At 32.4% G+C, this 17,454-nt stretch overlaps 1 protein-coding gene, 1 long non-coding RNA gene and 1 pseudogene across 3 annotated transcripts; all 3 read right to left on the bottom strand.

Annotated features, from left to right (window-relative positions):
- Positions 1 to 2,359: 2,359 nt before the first annotated feature.
- Positions 2,360 to 5,425, bottom strand: LOC137737154 (MLP-like protein 31; annotated as a pseudogene).
- Positions 5,426 to 5,432: 7 nt separating this feature from the next.
- Positions 5,433 to 10,279, bottom strand: LOC137737155 (uncharacterized). 2 transcript variants are annotated; one of them, XR_011068818.1, is made up of 6 exons: positions 9,983 to 10,279; positions 9,805 to 9,858; positions 9,065 to 9,649; positions 8,885 to 8,944; positions 6,256 to 6,307; positions 5,433 to 6,155 (listed from the first exon to the last, which is right to left on the bottom strand). It is a non-coding gene; the product is annotated as an uncharacterized lncRNA (long non-coding RNA). The 2 variants fall into 2 exon arrangements; XR_011068819.1 differs by having other exon boundaries at positions 5,433 to 6,140.
- Positions 10,280 to 15,231: 4,952 nt separating this feature from the next.
- LOC137737153 (MLP-like protein 31) lies at positions 15,232 to 16,240 on the bottom strand. The gene is made up of 2 exons (XM_068476545.1): positions 15,991 to 16,240; positions 15,232 to 15,785 (listed from the first exon to the last, which is right to left on the bottom strand). The coding sequence occupies exons 1-2, from the start codon at positions 16,178 to 16,180 to the stop codon at positions 15,508 to 15,510; spliced, it is 468 nt and encodes a 155-aa protein (XP_068332646.1). The 5' UTR covers positions 16,181 to 16,240; the 3' UTR covers positions 15,232 to 15,507.
- Positions 16,241 to 17,454: the final 1,214 nt, after the last annotated feature.

Genomic DNA, 17,454 nt, shown 5'->3' with positions numbered 1-17,454 from the left:
TAACTTTTAATTTTTTTTTTATACAGAAAAAATGACTACAATTCTAATTTTTAATTCAGTAAATATAGTTTGGATAACTCGAGGTGAGAGTCCTCGGTTCCATTGTCTGGTAGCCCAGACCCCGTCTTAATCCCATTGTAGATATTGCGATCCAGGTTTGCATCTGGAAAATGGGTTTCTAAATGTATCTTTGATGAAAAAATAAATGTCAAATGTAAATTTGATGGTTGACGTGGTAACGTTAGATTTTTTTTTCTTTCACCAACCCATATGTTTTGTGTTATAAATGATATTTGTAGGACCTATTTTTAAAAAGAATCACTTAAAATAAAATTTTAAAATCTATAATTGTTGGATTAATGGAACCTACACAATAAAACAATTAAAAAATAAATTGACAACACATTTTTTTCATATGTTAACTTGGCAGAAGAAAATTCATATGTCAATTCACGTAAGATTGATATATCAGTTGAAGTTTTTATCTACCTTCAAATTTGATTGTGTGACATTCCTATTAAAATTTGACACCATATTTGGATGGTTTAAATTGTTTGGCCATTGACTCGAAAAAATATTGTTAGACCAGCTAGGCTCAAAATTGTTGGGCTGGTCCATTTTCTTGTAAATTAGGAAGGGTTTTATTTATTTATTTAGGTTATATATAACTTGCTATTAGCTTTTTACATACCAATTCTGATAATATAGAAGTATCAGTAGCTTAGTAGGTATCTAAACAAAATATAAATAACATATCAAAATACTAATTTGTCCACAAATTTAGATTACATAACGTACCAATAATGTATTGATATGCTATTTTTTAATATATGGGCCTACATATATATCATGTATGTAATGTATTATCATTTGGAGTACATTGGTACATTTAAAATATCACCCGTTTGATTTTTCTTTTGTTAAAAAAAAACGTTCTTTTTTTTGCACCCACAATTCAACTTTGTTTTTTTTGTTATTATCGAAATTTGATTGTCTTTTCTGTTTTTTTGTTTGTTGGACAAACAATATCATTTACTCTAAGAGAGTGGGGGAGGAGGATAAGCTAGTAATAATGTGGTTTAAATTCGTCTTTGGTTAGAATGAACTTAAGATCTCTTACTTACAAGTGAAGAAAAATACCACTAGATCGTAATACTAAGTAGCTAACAATATTGTTTTTTTTTTCTCTTTTGAAATCATTTGAATTAATGAGACATAAATTAACAATATCTTCTTTTATAAGTGAGGGGTCTTAGATTCGGTTCTCGCCAAATGCAAATTTGAACCACATTATTGCTAGCCTATTATGAAGCTAAGCTTACCCCTTCTCCTTTAGTGTAGATAATATCATTTGTTAAAAAAAATAGTAAATTAATTATAATAACAATTTGTGTAATTATAATTAATTAGTAAATTAATTAAAATTAAAAAAAAGTAGTTTGATCCAATCTCTAAAAGCCTTAGATGTTTGGTCTGAAAAAATAAAAAAACCAAGCATTTAGATCAAAACACCCCTTTAATACTTTGTAATCAGGAAGTTAATTTCATGGTTTCTGATTAAAAGTTTAACATGTTTATGATACAAGTATTTCTAGCAAAAACACTTGCACTTGCCACAAAAACACTTGTACTTGCCACAAAAACACTAGTACTTGCCAAAATTGAAATTCCAAACTACAGTATCACCATGAATGTGACTGGCCATAAAAAACAACCTTACTCTATTTTTTAATATATGCCACATAATAATACGTGTCTACGGAATTTTTATTTTTACTTCTCAGTTTATTATTCTAAAGTTTCATGGTTTTCAATATTGAATACATAAAGTTTTTTTCATCTCATAAGCATGCCTTAAGTCTTAATTTTCGAACAGTCTCATACATCCGTTAAGTTGACTGTTACGTTAACTAGTGATGTGGCACCCATATAGATAATAACTGGACATCACGTGTCATTAAGGATTCACGTGGAAATTAAAAAATTTAAAAATTAGAAAATTAATTAAAAATTTTAAAAACTAAGCCTAAACCCACCTCCATTTTGACCCGTACAGATCCGGGCCGGGCTCCATTTCGATCGCCGACCAAAACCCACCGCACGGCCAAAACCCATCATCCCTTCCCTCCTCTCCCGCTTCGGCGCCGTCACCAAGCTCGCCCTCAAATGTGACCGCAGAACCAGAAACAAAGGATGAGGAAGCAGCATTGCTCAAGCTCCTTTCCATCTCAACCCTCCTCCTCTTCTTCCTCTCTGCATACAAAGGTAAGCAAGTTTCTTTAACAACTCTTAACATTTTCTTGCTCGATTTTCTTCAATTCAAAGTTTAAATCCAATAGTACTTCAAAACTCAAAGAAATCAAGCAACTTTTTTCCCCACTTGTGGTATTTTCTTTTTGGGTTTTCTCCATTATTTTGAAATAATCTAGAAAGCATTCAACTTTTTCACTAATTCTAACATTTGGTTGCTGGGTTTTCTTCATTACAATCTTTAAACCCAACAGTTTCTAAAAATCAAGGAAGCAAGCAACTTTTAATACCATTTTTACCATTTGGTCACTGGGTTTTCTTCACTTCAAAGTTTAAACCCAGCAATACTTAAAAAAATCAATTATAGCAAGCAACTTTCTCGACCATTTCTAACAGTTTACTGCTGGGCACTTTCAATATCGTCATGGTGCTTCTCATACTCCATAGTCCAGCGCACGTTGCATCCCTCGCCTTTCGGAGTTGCGTGGATGGTGAACTTAAGGCTCTTGTAATGCTCCAAAAGATCTCCTTCAATCACTTTGAAAGTGATCATATTATTTTCAGCGTCTATGGCTTCAACCAAGTCCTTAGCAACTTTGGCTTTTCCATCTGAGTACATGAAAATCTCACATAATTAATATGATATCACAAGTTTGAGCTTAGTTAAGTTGATTAGAACAATGTAAGTTCAAATCTACTCATCAATTAGATAAATTTAGTATAAAATGTCGCTTGTGTATTTTAGGATGGTACATATATATAAAAGAGTACCAATGATGGAGCCACCCACAAGGCTAAGGTGGGATATAGCCCAAGGAGGTTTTCTGTAAGGGTAATGTCATTCATGCACTTATTTTCACTTCTCACACACTTCTCTCAATTTTCAACTGTCAAATAGAATGAATTGAAGATGATCAATGACAAAAAATTAATAAAGGTGTGTTGGAAGTAAAAATAGGTGTGAATAACACTATTCTTTTGTAATCTCATGCTTATAGCCCATTCAATTTCAATACAAGTTATTATTTAATGTATATTTAGTAAAAGATAGGTAAAAAATAATAAGTTTTATGCTAAAAATTATAAATTAGTTTCATCTCCCGTCCCCCTTTATCCTATTTGTAAAAGAAAAAAACCATTTACCTTATGCGATTTAGTCTCTGTACTTCCTACTCGAAAAAAACGAATCATTTTTTTAAATCCACAAGTCAATCCCTATCTCCACAATTCTTTACTTTCCGTTGCGATTTTCCAATGGAATCACCTTTGGTACGTTCTTAATCTCTTTATTTACTTATTCTTGATTTAATTAATTGGTTAATTATTTATATGGTCCTTGAATTAATCGGCTAGGTTATGATTTTGAGAATAATTTATATTCTATTGTTGTTCTTTTATATTGATTACTATATACTTTTATATAAGCAAAAAAAATAAACGTATGATTTTGTAACATTAATTTGAGTTAGCCAACTCAAGAAAAAAAATCCTAACTCCGTCTTTGAAGAGTATTATAGTCATTATTAATTGAAGCAAGGTGGTTTTACCATGGAACTAATTCCTGTAGACCACAGATCCGACGGTTCCCCAATCACCTTCATGTAGGTCACAGCCCTGAATGATTCTATTGCTGGCATTGGAGATGTGGTGTGGTTTGTGTGTGAACATTTCATGGAACTTGGCAGCAGAAGCCTTGATTTCAACAACGGTCTCCAGCTTACCACAATCGCTAGACATTTTCACCAAAAAAGGGTATTTTCCAAATATTATAGGAGGAAGTGTAGAGTTATTTAGCCTATATATAGAGTACTTATTTGAATAAAACTGATTGAAACCTTGCACTTATATAGACTGAGAAGGTGACTGCATTATAGCAACAAATAAAACACATGTTTAATAAGTGAGCTAAAATAATTGCCTCCAAGTAATTATGTTATTAATTTAAAATATAGCAGGTAATAAAAGGATTGATTGGACATGTCTGTGGCAGGTAAGAAAGGATTTGGATTGTTTACCCTCCTCATCTCATACCATTTCCATCTCCTCTTATTTCTGTGATCATGATTAAGCTACGTCAACATTTTATATTTTCATTACTTTTTATCTTATTATTTATATAATAAAAAATCAATATAAAATGTTTGCATGGTTTAACCATGACCACATAATACAGGTGGGGATGAGAAGGGTATGAGATGAGGAGGGTAGACAGTTCAGGTCCACTTGTGTTTTATTTGTTGTTATAATGCAGTCCCCTTCTCCGTCTATATAAGTGCAAGGTTCCAATCAGTTTTATTCAAATAAGAAGTATTCTATATATAGGCTAAATAACTCTACACTTCCTCCTATAATATTTGTAAAATACCCTTTTTTGGTGAAAATGTCTAGTGATTGTGGTAAGGAGGAGACCGATGTTGAAATCAAGGCTTCTGCTGCCAAGTTCCATGAAATTTATGATGCTTCCAACCCCTTTGTCCCATTCTGCAAGCTTCATGCGTACCATTTCGATGTTGATCTTTACCACCACGTAAGCCCCTATGAACAATTATTCATCCCAAACACGATAAATAAGCTTTAGTGGAATTTAAATTAGAACAAAATTAAGGAAGCAGAAACAGAAAAAGCAAAAACCACAATGCTAATTACCATCATCAAGGAAACGGTTCTCTTTAAGAGCACCATGTCTAGATGTTTCCATCATGAGATGAGTTTCAATGCATGCCTTCTTAAGCTGCCCTCCCTTATCAATCACTTTTCGATAACCAAGACGTTATAAGCAATGGTGACCCCCTCGATTCATGATGAATCATGTAAGCACCATGCTTGTGCGCGCATCGGTCACTATGGTGGGTCCGGGGTGTTCCCTCAGTACAATAGCAGAAATCAAAGCAATCAGCTTGTCACCATTGATGGGGTTGCCTTTGTTATCCGCAACGCCAATGCGATCCACATTTAATACAATCTCAGTATCAGCTTAGGAAGATGCAAAAAGTACCCAGATTGATCGAGGAAAAACACTTAGTTTTCAAACCATTGGATATGAAATAGGGTAATGCTAGAAAGATAAAATTTGTAAATAAAATTTGCAAACTAAATGATGTCATAAATAGGAATGAACACGTTTATTAACACTTAATAACAATCTAATCATCAATTTTCATGTCATTTAGTTTACAAACTTAGTTTTCCAAGCTTTACCCTATGAGATAATATCACGGGAAAAATGCTAGGGAGACTCAATTTGTAAAATAAGTTTTGAAAACTAAATGATATAAAAGTTGATAATTAGTTTATTGCTTAAGCGTTGATAAACGTACTCATTTCTATTGGTGACACATAATTTAATTTGCAAATTTAGTCTTTCTTACATTATCCATATCACGGAAAAGTACTATAACCCTTTCGAGAATCTGGATCCTCGTCGGATCCTTTTTGTGAGGATTCTAGGATCCGTCAATCATGTCCGTTCATCGTACATCATGCGGCTAGAAAGAGTACTTAACAAAAACTAACTGTATAATGTACAATGAACATACACAATTTATAAATCTTTTAGATCTTCAACAAAAGAATCCGGTGAGGATCCTGTTGGTTTTGATAAAGCTAAAAGCATGCATAGACCTTTTCCCTTTTCATGTGATACATGTGATTCTGTCAAGATTGTGTTTTCGTAAAAAGACTAGCAAGAGTGCCCACGCGATGCTGCGGGTTTTAAAACTATATAAAATATGTTGCAAGTTTTAAATATACATGAGAAGCCATACTACTTGTATATATGTGGAAATCCAATTATAACCCTATCTAAAATAAGAAACAATGAGTAGAGTTTAACTTCCTTAATCAAATGAGTTTGTTTCTTCACTTTGTTCCTCCTTTCTTCTCGTATGGAGCTGTTTTCATTTTATCTGTTAGAAATTGGAAAAATTGAAGTTAATGTGAACAAATGACAGTTGGATTTATTAAAAGGATCCTCTTGCTAAAGATCAGAACAATAAAAGGACTAACTGAAAGTTGGAAAAATGACTTATGCAGTTGAAAACTGTTGGCTTACCAGGTCCTGCATTGACGAAAACATTAGGCCTTATTAGCCAAACATGTAAAGTTTATGTCAAATTTTATATTATGTGTGGTTTGAATTATGGACAATAACAATGAGATAACTGAACATGTCTGATTAATGGTCATACAGTGTTTCAGAGAAAAGTCTCTCTATCTCGATATTTAACACAAAATTTTTAACATAAAGGATTTTGCATATTTAAACATGATAATTGCATGAACTAATTAGGCTTAAAAAAATGGATTCAAGTAGCTAGCAGATTAAAATTGAGAACAAAACAGCAAAGTTGGAGTCAGTCGTTGGAAAATGAAAGTTGATTTCATTGTTCCTCTACGTTCCTCTTATAAAAAGTAACAACCCTTTTTATGATCAGTCCCAAATTTTAGATAATGGACATTGCTTATCAAATTCGTATGTATAGATAGCTTGCACGTTGCCATGGGAATGTGAAATAGATTATCAGCATTGTACATAACTGTTAGAATAATGGACTAAATGTGTTATAAGCTTTGTGCGTATATATGCAAAAACCATACACAAAACATGTACAACGCAGAAATGCTGATTATGAAAACATGCTTACCTATAGGACAAACAAATGTGATGTCAAATGCGTAAAAAATAAAAAAATCACATACTTATTCCCAATGTACTCATAGAGCTTAACCTGAAATCCAAAACCAAATCTTCAATTGCAATGAAACAAAGGACTTATTAGTCATTTGAAAGCTCTTCTATAAGAAGCACTTGTACTTTCAAGCGCTTTTGCTAGAAATGTTTTTCCTTGAAACATGTTTGAAGTTTCAATCAAGGTCCAAATTGTAATACCCGAAAATTTAAATATATGAATTTTATATTCATAATTGTAAATATGTGAAGAAAATCGGAATTAAATCAATGTACGGTCCCAAAGATAGAATTGGGAAAATCGTAAAGTTTGGTTCTGAGAATTATTATAATGTACATATTCGTGATATTCGTGGTATTGAGAGTCTATATTATTTTTAAGGAATTTATATTAATTTATTTGAATTCAGTTTTAAATTAAACGGCTTATGAGATTTAAAGTTTGTAAATTAACTATTTAAAATCCGTAGCCCTTTTTAGGTCACAATTTATATTTTTGAATAACACTTGAACTCACGAATGCGTAGGCAAAAACCGTTGGTAAAATAGAATTATAACGAAGAAGTTATTAACGATAGAAGTTGAGGGTAAAATAATCATTTTGATATTATTGAGAAGATTCCAGAAAATCTGGAATAAAAGAAGTGCCACGTGTGTGGCTGTGGTTGAAAGGAAAGGAGAGATAAGGGAGAGACTGGGACCAATAGAAAGGTAGAGAAAGGAGGGAAATGAGAGAAGGAAAAACAAAAAAAGGGGAGGTGGGGGAACGGGTCTTTTGACCCGTGAGACACAACCGGCGGGATTCGTGACCTCCCAGCCAATTTCCGACGAGATGAAGGTCCCCCACCACCTGAAAGTCATCTCTCATCATCTCTTCTACCTATTCCACGCCAAATTGGAGTGAAATTGGTCTTGGAATTGGGGAACCCGCACCATGAGTGCCGCGAGAACCCTTGCTTGAATTCTAACAATTGTAAAAAGTTACCCTCCAATTACCACCATTTCTAGACTTCCCTTAAGGCCTAGAATAAATCCCAAACAACTGTAGGGGCGGCAGACCACTGGAGACGACGGATCGAAGCACACCCATTCTAGGATTTTCAACAAATTTTGATGAAATTGAGGCTTTTCCCGACCAAATAGGACTTGGGCAGAGGTATAAAGTTTGCTCTATTTTTTGAGATCTTCATTTCTGTATTTTCTGAGAATTTTTAAAAATAATGAAATTTTTCGATGAATCAGGACGACCGTCACTGGCGGTGGCGCACGGCCAGGGAGCCGACATTGCCATTTTTCATGTAAATTTCGATATTCTGAATTTATAATTGTTAACCATTTAGTATAAATTGGGTTGTGAATGTTGAATATGGTGGTTACTAGAATATGATTGTAAATCGGTAAAATAATGAATTGTGAACTACGAATAGCTTGATCCCTGTTTAGGGTAAGTAAACAGTCTAACAAGATGTTAGATGCAGCCATAAAATATGTGAGTTTAAATAAATTCGAGATTAAAGGTTGCAAAAACGGAAATTGGTCCATGAAGGGAAATAGCGTTAAAATATGAAGATAATGTCGTACATTTGGTTTGGAATTATAATTATGGAACGTTAGTGAAACTTAAGTAGAGATTGTAATTGTAGATGGTTAACTAAACTAAATTAAAAACTTTGGGCCTTCCCACAAATTTAATTCCCAAAAATAAATAATTCGGCCCCGGGGCATGACACAAATGCTCCCTTAAAAAGACATAGAAGTGCTTCTTGAAGCATCTGAGTTTAACAGAACACAAACTGAAAAATGAAAAGCGACTTGTACATGAAATTATGTTCACTCCAAAAACTACACTATTCAACTTTAAAACGCAGGAAAAATGAATATTTTGTTAGAAATTTCAAAGAGGATAATTAAACTACAAAAACATAATTATAATGCACGCATCCGTACCTGGCAATCTAAGAAGGCAAGAAAGAAGCTGTTGCAAAGCAGGTAATTGACTTAGTAAATCTGTGCTATCAAGACACAAAAATTAGAGCATGCTAAAACTTTTTTGTGCATTCATTCGTTCATTGTTATAAAAACACAAAAAAAAAAAAAAAAAAAATATTGCAGAGAAGAGATTTTTACCTAATTTTTCAGAAATGATGGTGGAGCTGCAGCTGCTGCAGTCTTATTCTGTGGAGTTTTTCATGTTATAATCTCAAGTAGAATACACTTACATACAGTTGTTAAAAACAACACTTGTATAACACTTATACCAAGATTTACTCACATTCTTGGTTGTGAGTTATTGATTTGGTATTTTTAATCAATTTTTACATACAATTAATAATATAGATTGTAGATTTACACTCGTTGTTCTTTCCTAAATTTTTATTCTCAGTTTCTTATTTATTATTAATTCATAAATAAAAAAACAATTTTTTTTAAATGAAAATAAGGCGGAGAATGCAGAAAATAACATATTCACTGGGGTATGAAAACTAATATCAAATCAGTTACTCAATGCATCAACAAATATAGTAAATCTAATTATCCATGAGTTCCAAAAAACCTGAAGCTTGTAACAATGCTAAAAAGCATACTATGTATTTAATCAGATCACAAACAATCCCATGATATCTCACAATATCATGAAGGCATAAACACATATAATTATCAAGAAGAACACATAATTATTAACCTACTCCTCCACCGCTTGACCCCTTTGATCTGCAAAACCAAATAAAAAATTTCAACCAAAAAGAACTAATTTAACAAAGCAAATGCAGTATACAAAAACAGATATTCAATTTAGCTTCATTTAGATTACAGGAAGTCCATTCAAACAACCAAAAGGATATAAATAAAAATATTCAAGAACCAACCTTTTTCTAAGATCACTGGTTCTAGCGTTCAAACCAAAAAACTGAGACGGTTACCTAAAGTAAATGAAAATGAAAATATAATTAATTTACTCTTAACCATGATTTTTTTCAAGAAGCAGAAAAACCTAAAAATATACCAAACAATCCCAAATTTTGAAACTGCCTTAAGCCAACTTACCATGAAATTACAGTCGCTTGAGAAATCTTCTTCAGATCAGGACGGAACAGCCATCGCAGACTGCGTTTCTCGGAAATCAGTAAAAAAACTGGAATCAGCGCAAAAACTCCAGGGATGTTATTTTTGGGTGAGTCTGGGTGGTGTTTGGAGGTGATACAGTGGTGGTTCTCGGTTTTACCGAGAGGGAGAAGGAGAGTTGCAGAGGGGGGGACAGATGGGAGAGGGATGAGAGAGAGTGACAGTGTTGGGAGATGAGGGAGTCTGAGTGGGGTAGAGAGAAGTGAAGAGTGAAGTGAGGGTTGAGTGAATTAGTGGGGGTGTAATGGTGAGTCAGATGAATTGGATGGGTCATAGAAACCAAAGGAAAATTCCAGAGATCCAGCTGGAGGGCATGCAAGACCGAAGCAAAAGGAAAATTGGACGCGTGGAATGAAAGGGTAAAATGATAAAAAAAATAAAAATACAAAATAATCAAAGAAGGTTTAACAAAATATTCCGATCCTGTTTATTTTTAACGGAAAATCATATTTATACTTTTCTTTAGTACTATTTACTATACCTTTAAAAAAAACTTTTCATTAAAAAAGAAGTGTTTTTGTATTTTTCATTAATTTCCTTAGTAATTAAAGGGTGCTGATGACAGACGCGAAGGAAGGACAAAATGAACTTTTGCCTGTAGCAAAGTGTAAACACTACGGAGACTAAAGCAGAAATCAAGGGCTTTTTCGCCACTTCACTGTTGATAAACAGTGCTCTCTCATAGAATGAACAGTTCTTTTTTGTTGAGCTTTAGTACATAGATAATGTCTAAGAAAGTGACAGATGTCCCTTTTTTTTATAATTTAAAAAAAAAACTAATGAAAATAATTATAAAATTTTAAGTTTTAATAAAAAAATCACCTAATAACTTTATTTAATGATAAGAACAAGAGATAAAAAAATAAAAAAAAGAACAAAAACTTATTCAACCCAAAGCGCGTGTGCACGTTAGCAGTGCGAAAGTAAGCATCTACCTATTCAATAGAAAACCAACAATGCAAAAGTAGCACACAAATTACTTTTTAAATATTTCATCGAAAAGGAAAATTTTGAGAGAGAGAGAAAGAGGAGAATGTCAACCAAATCCATTCAAACTAACATCAACAAACCCAAAAATTTTAGAGAGAGAGAAATTTGAGATATAAAAAATATATTGCTGACATCAATACATAACTACCACTTAGCCCTACACGTGAGGTAGCATCTCATCATCACCCCCATGATCAAATTATGGAATTCTTTATTAATTTTAACCCTAACCAACTAAAACTTAAAAATAAAAAAATATTAGATTACTTTCCTCAATGAAAGCACATCAGCTTTTCTGATATTTCATTTATGCTTTTGTTGTTAATTTTGTATTGAATAAATTAAATGGAAGTCAAATAAATTGTTTGAATAATGTTAAGGAACAAATAGAAATGTGAAAATCATTATTCTAACTCTGTAAGAATATATATATTATTTTCAGTGATTCATATGATAATGAGAAGAGAGCTTCAAATTTTGAACCTTTTAGTATTCAATTTAAAAAACAGTGATAGTGCTAGTGTTTGATTTTTAGAAATAATCAGTGTTTAGTTTAAGAAATAGTCAGTGTTTAGTTTATGAAATAGTGACAGTACTAGTTTACAAAATAGTGATAATATTAGTGTTTGGTTTAAAAAATAGTCAGTACTTAGTTTACAAAATAATGATAGTACTATTACTTGGTTTAGTAAATAGTCTATTTAGTTTACGGAATAGTGATTATGACATCTCACATTGTGTAGGATAGTGAATCCTCTAAATTTTATATGTATATTCTCATCTCTATCTAGCACGAGGTTTTTTGGGAGTATACTGGCTTCGGGTTCCATTGGAAACTTCGAAGTTAAGCGATTTCGAGCAAAAGCAATCCCAAGATGGGTGGCCCACTGGGAAGTTCTCGTGTAAGTTCCCATAAACAAAATCTTGAGGGCGTGGTCGGGGCCCAAAGCGGACAATATCGTGCTATGCCGGAGTCGAGCCCAGGATATGGTGGAAATGATAGTACTAGTGTTAGGTTTAAGAAATAATTAGTGTTTAGTTTACAAGGTTTTCAGTTTAAGAAATAGTCAGTGTTCCGTTCAAGAAGTAGTCAATGTTCAGTTTAAGAAATAATGTTCGGTTTAATAAGTAGTCAATGTTCAGTTTAAGAAGTAATCATTGTTCTGTTTAATAAATGGTGACAATATTAGTTTTTATAAAACTGAATAATGAAAATTTTCTTTAATTTTGATTTTGTAATATTATTACTTAGTTTGTTCTAAAAAAATTGAAAGAATAGTCAAATAAACAAATAATAAAATAAAATAAAAAAATTGTTTATAGAGTGAGGTGAAAGGAGAGAGAAGAGTGGGGAGAGGTGAAAAAAAAAGAAGAAAAAAAGTTGATGTGGATGAGTGAAGTGAAATGAAAGAGAAAAATTGATGGAAATATGTGAAAGAGGGAGAGAGAGAGAAAGAGGTTGAATGGTTGACCGAGAGAGAGTATGTGAATGTGTGTGATATGATGCCTGGTTAATGTGTTTGCCCTTTTTTTATTTATTATTATTATGTAAAATTTTTGTCATTTTCATTAAAAGTTGATTAATTTTTTATTAAAGTTTAAGCTCTTTTTATTAAATAAAGCTTATTGATGATTTTTGGTTAATTAAAAGTTTTGAGAAGCACTTTTCATTAAAGTTTCATTTCTTTTATACTTATTTGTTTATCAAAACAAAGAAGCAAGTCTTTTAAATGGGATTGATTATCCAATAAAATAAAGGAAATTTTAACAAAAAGTTATCGGTGCTGTTTATTTTAACGAAAAATTATATTTTTACACTAAAAAATCAACTCTATTACTATTCACTTTACTCTTTATTTTGTCTTTATCGTTAAAACTCAAAGTTTTCAAGTCATTTTTATTAGTTTTTCTACTTTAACGAAAAGCTTCCGATACTGTTCATTTTAACAAAAAATCACATTTTTACACTAAAAAATCAATCCTGATATTATTCACTTTGCGCTTTATTTTGTTCTTATTGTTAAAACTCAAAGTTTTCAAATCATTTTTATTAATTTTCCTTAAAATAAACCGTTATCCAGCAAATCTTTTAAAAACTATGGAGCAAACCACCATCAGCATATGCTAATTAATTAGCCAAGGCATCGCAGGATAATGGAAAGACTCTGCAAGCAGTTTACCCTTTTGATATGCTATGACTTATTGGACGAGTCGGATTAGCATTTTCCTTAGTTTAATGGCGAAATTAGCACGGATCCTCTGCATAGATGTATTTTATTTTTTATTTTTTTGGGAGAAGTATAGATGTTATTATGTGAAATGTAATTTATATTGTAATGAGTAGTGACTTGTGGTTAGATTAACAACAATCATCACAGCTCTAGTTTCATTAACCCTTGGATTCAGATAGGCCGCTGGACATGGGGTCGACATCACCAATGTCCTTGGCAGAACCTCGTCTTTTCATATGAGATGAACATTTACCTGTATCTGTCAGGGAACAAAAAATTTTACTTTGTGACCAAAGCGGTATGTTCACCTCATGTGTCGGAGGTTAAAATTTTCGGTAGAGCAGTGTCGTACTCCAAATGCACAAGTTCTCCTTGTTGCTCTTCTACAAATTATGCGGTCACATCTGTCATATTGAAGATTTAAATTTTGTTATAGGAATTTCAACGGTATTTGGAGAGTTAGCTCGTCCATCGTCATCTTTGAATTATTGAATTTTATATAATAAGAAAGAAAAATACATTTATAAATAGTGTAAAATAAAAATTTTGAAATACTAATAACAATTTTTTTTGCTAAATTATATTATCTTATCTTTATCTTCAAATATATATATATAAAACAAGGATGTGTGGAAAGTGAAAAATGAATGTGTATATAGCCCATGTTATATATCATATGTTATATTAGACATGTCCAATCAATCATTTTCTTACGGGACCTAGATTGTATGTCATTCTCATCTCATAACCTTTCCATTTTCTTTTATATTCTGTGGTCATAATTAAATCACGTCAAAATTTTATATTGATATTTTTTTATAGAAATAATAAGATAAAAAATAATAAATATATAAAATATTAAAATGACTTAACCGTAACCACATACATAAAAAAGAATGAAAAGGATATGGAAAGAAAAGGGTCGACAATCCAGGTCTTTAATAAGTGAGCTGAAATAATTGCCTCTGCTCAGATTATGTTATTAATTTAAAATATAGCAGGTAATAAAAGGATTGATTGGACATGTCTATAGCAGTTAAGAAAAGGATTGATTGGATATGTCTTATATAGCATATCATATATAATATGGGGTATATACACATCTATTTTCACTTTCTCCGCATTCCTATATTATATATATATATATATATATATATATATATATATATATTTGAAGATAGAGATAAGATAATATAATTTAGCACACCCCTTAACTCTTCAAATATAGTTGAAACTCCTATAACAAAATATAAATCTTTAATATGGCAGTTGTGACTGCATAATTTTATACAGTTTACACCCGCTTAGTTATCATTTTCAAAACTATGATATTATTTAGTTGGGTTGCTCAGTCCTCTCTCGCCATCTGCTCTCTCCGTCCCTCGATCCACCTCACCCACCGCCAAATCTCAACGCCATGTCCTTAGCAAACCACAAGGCATCGCTAAGGACCAGCCGATGCCTCGCCGACGATCGTATCACTGATGAAGTGATGCCCTGATTACAAATCTGAAGAGGATGGTGAAAGAGATGATGAGTAGGCTCTTTGTCTCTACATTGGCTTCATTTCATCTTCCAAAAATTGTTTTACAGACGTACCTATCTTTTTATGTTTAGAGTTTCTTTCGATTTGGAAATGCAGAGCAAAATTGTGAGAAATTCCAAACCAAAGTATCACCAATGTGACTGGCCATAAAAAACAACATAACTCTATTTTTTAATGTAAATATTGTATCAAAAACTCTACTTTTCAATATATTTTGCACACCAAACCGAGGGGTGGCTAGGATGTGCTCCAGCCCATCCCAACCTACAAAATGTCCTACCTTTAACGTACTCTTAAACTACCATCCTCCCACTTAAATGGCTCATCCCTACCCCAGATTTGGGGCTGAGTCCGCGCCTCACTATATCAAACAATTGAAAGAAAAGAAAAAGATGTTGATCAACTATATAATTTTTTCATTTTAGCAACATAAAAAAGCCACAAATTTTGCAAAAGATAACATAATCACATGAAATAAAGGACTAACACCAATAAGTAAAAGTTTGATAAGGTAGCCCTAACCCAGGCACATCTTATATATATAAACACACAAACATGATTTGATATGAACGAAACAGTAGTCATATCAAATGTTTTTATTAATCACACACATGCAGATAGATCGTGATTGCAGCACACAGATTAATCACAGATATAATTAAGCCTTAAGCCTTCTGTGTTTATTTTGCATCGGTGCTTGTAAGGTGAGCATCAATATCTTTGGAGACCTCAACTGCACACTGGAGCAATGTATGTGGATCTTCAATATCGTCATGGTGCTTCTCATACTCCATAGTCCAGTGCACGTTGCATCCCTCGCCTTTCGGAGTTGCGTGGATGGTGGCCTTGAAGCTCTTGTAATGCTCCAAAAGATCTCCTTCAATCACTTTGAAAGTGATCAGATTATTTTCAGCGTCTATGGCTTCAACCAACTCCTTAGCAACTTTGGCTTTTCCATCTGCATACATGAAAATCTCACATAATTAATATAATATCACAAGCTTGAGCTTAGTTAAGTTGGCTAGAACAATTTAAGTTTAAATCTGCTCCTCATAAATTAGATAAATTTAGTATAAAATGTCGCTTGTGTATTTTAGGGTGGTACATAATATAAAAGAGTACTATAGTCGATATTAATTGAAGCAAGGTATTTAGGGTTTTACCATGGAAATAATTCCAGTAGACCACAGATCCGACGGTTCCCCAATCACCTTCATGTAGGTCACAGCCCTGAATGTTTCTATTGCTGGCATTGGAGATGTGGTGTGGTTTGTGTGTGAACATTTCATGGAACTTGGCAGCAGAAGCCTTGATTTCAACATCGGCCTCCACCTTACCACAATCGCTAGACATTTTCACCAAAAAAAGGTTATTTTCCAAATATTATAGGAGGAAGTGTAGAGTTATTTAGCCTATATATTGAGTACTTATTTGAATAAAAATGATTGGAACCTTGCACTTATATAGAGACCTGGTTTCTCTGCCTTCACAGTTAAGCCACGTCAACATTTTATATCACTATTATCTTTTGTCTTATTATTTTTATAAAAAATTTAATATAAAATATTGACGTGGCTTAACTGTGATCACACAAAATAAAAGAAGATGACAGTGTATGAAAATTGGAAAGTCAGAAAGCCGGGCCGCTTATATAGATGGAGAAGGTGACTGCATTATAGCAACAAATAAGACACATGTTTAATAAGTGAGCTGAAATAATTGCCTCCACTCACTCAGAGTATGTTATTAATTTAAAATATAGCAGGTAATAAAAGGATTGATTGGACATGTCTAATATAACATATCATATATAATATGGGGTATGTACACATTCATTTTCACTTTTCACACACTTCTTTTAATTAATTTTCGGTCTTCAAATCGAATGAATTGAAGAAGATAAAATGATTAAGATTAAAAAAAGGTATGTGAGAAGTGAAAAATGGTGTGTGGACAGCACACCCCTATAATACACACACACACATAGGGCATTGAGGGGGTGCGAAATGTGCAGTCGCCAAGACCCCAAATTTGAAGAGGCCCCCAAAAGTTTTGTTACCTAATATTTATATGTAATAATATTCTATATTTAAAATTGCTTTTGTTATGAAATAATGTTCTATATTCAACAATTGATTTTGTTAGCACGTTAAAATCTCATCTTACACTCCTTATAAGAGTAATTTTTTTCTTTCTAAATACAAAAATTTAGAGTACAATAAGATATTTTGAGTGCCAATAATACACCATAAAAGAAGGTATTTTTTCAATATTATTATATAATTATGTTACACATTCAAGTGAAACTTTAAAGTTAGAGTTTTTGAAGTTCGTTTTCTTCTTTGGTTGTTTAAGATTGAACTGCTTTTGATTATTTAGTGAATGTTATGTTTGTAGCTCTTTTTACTTATTATTAATGACATTTAAAACTTGCAATTAGTGAGTGTTAAACTTTGTTTTGATTTAAGTGATTATTTTCTAGCATCAATACATTGTCCTACATTTTTTAAGACTTATCTTAAGGAGAGGCGCTTTTATAAATCTTGCACAGGGCCCCCAAAATCTCAGAGACGGCCATGTGTGTGTGTGTATATATATATTTATATATTTGAAGATAAAGATAGTAT

The sequence above is a fragment of the Pyrus communis genome, chromosome 6 (assembly GCF_963583255.1).
Source record: "Pyrus communis chromosome 6, drPyrComm1.1, whole genome shotgun sequence".
Lineage (NCBI taxonomy): Eukaryota > Viridiplantae > Streptophyta > Magnoliopsida > Rosales > Rosaceae > Pyrus > Pyrus communis.
This window is presented reverse-complemented; position numbering and strand designations above follow the sequence as displayed.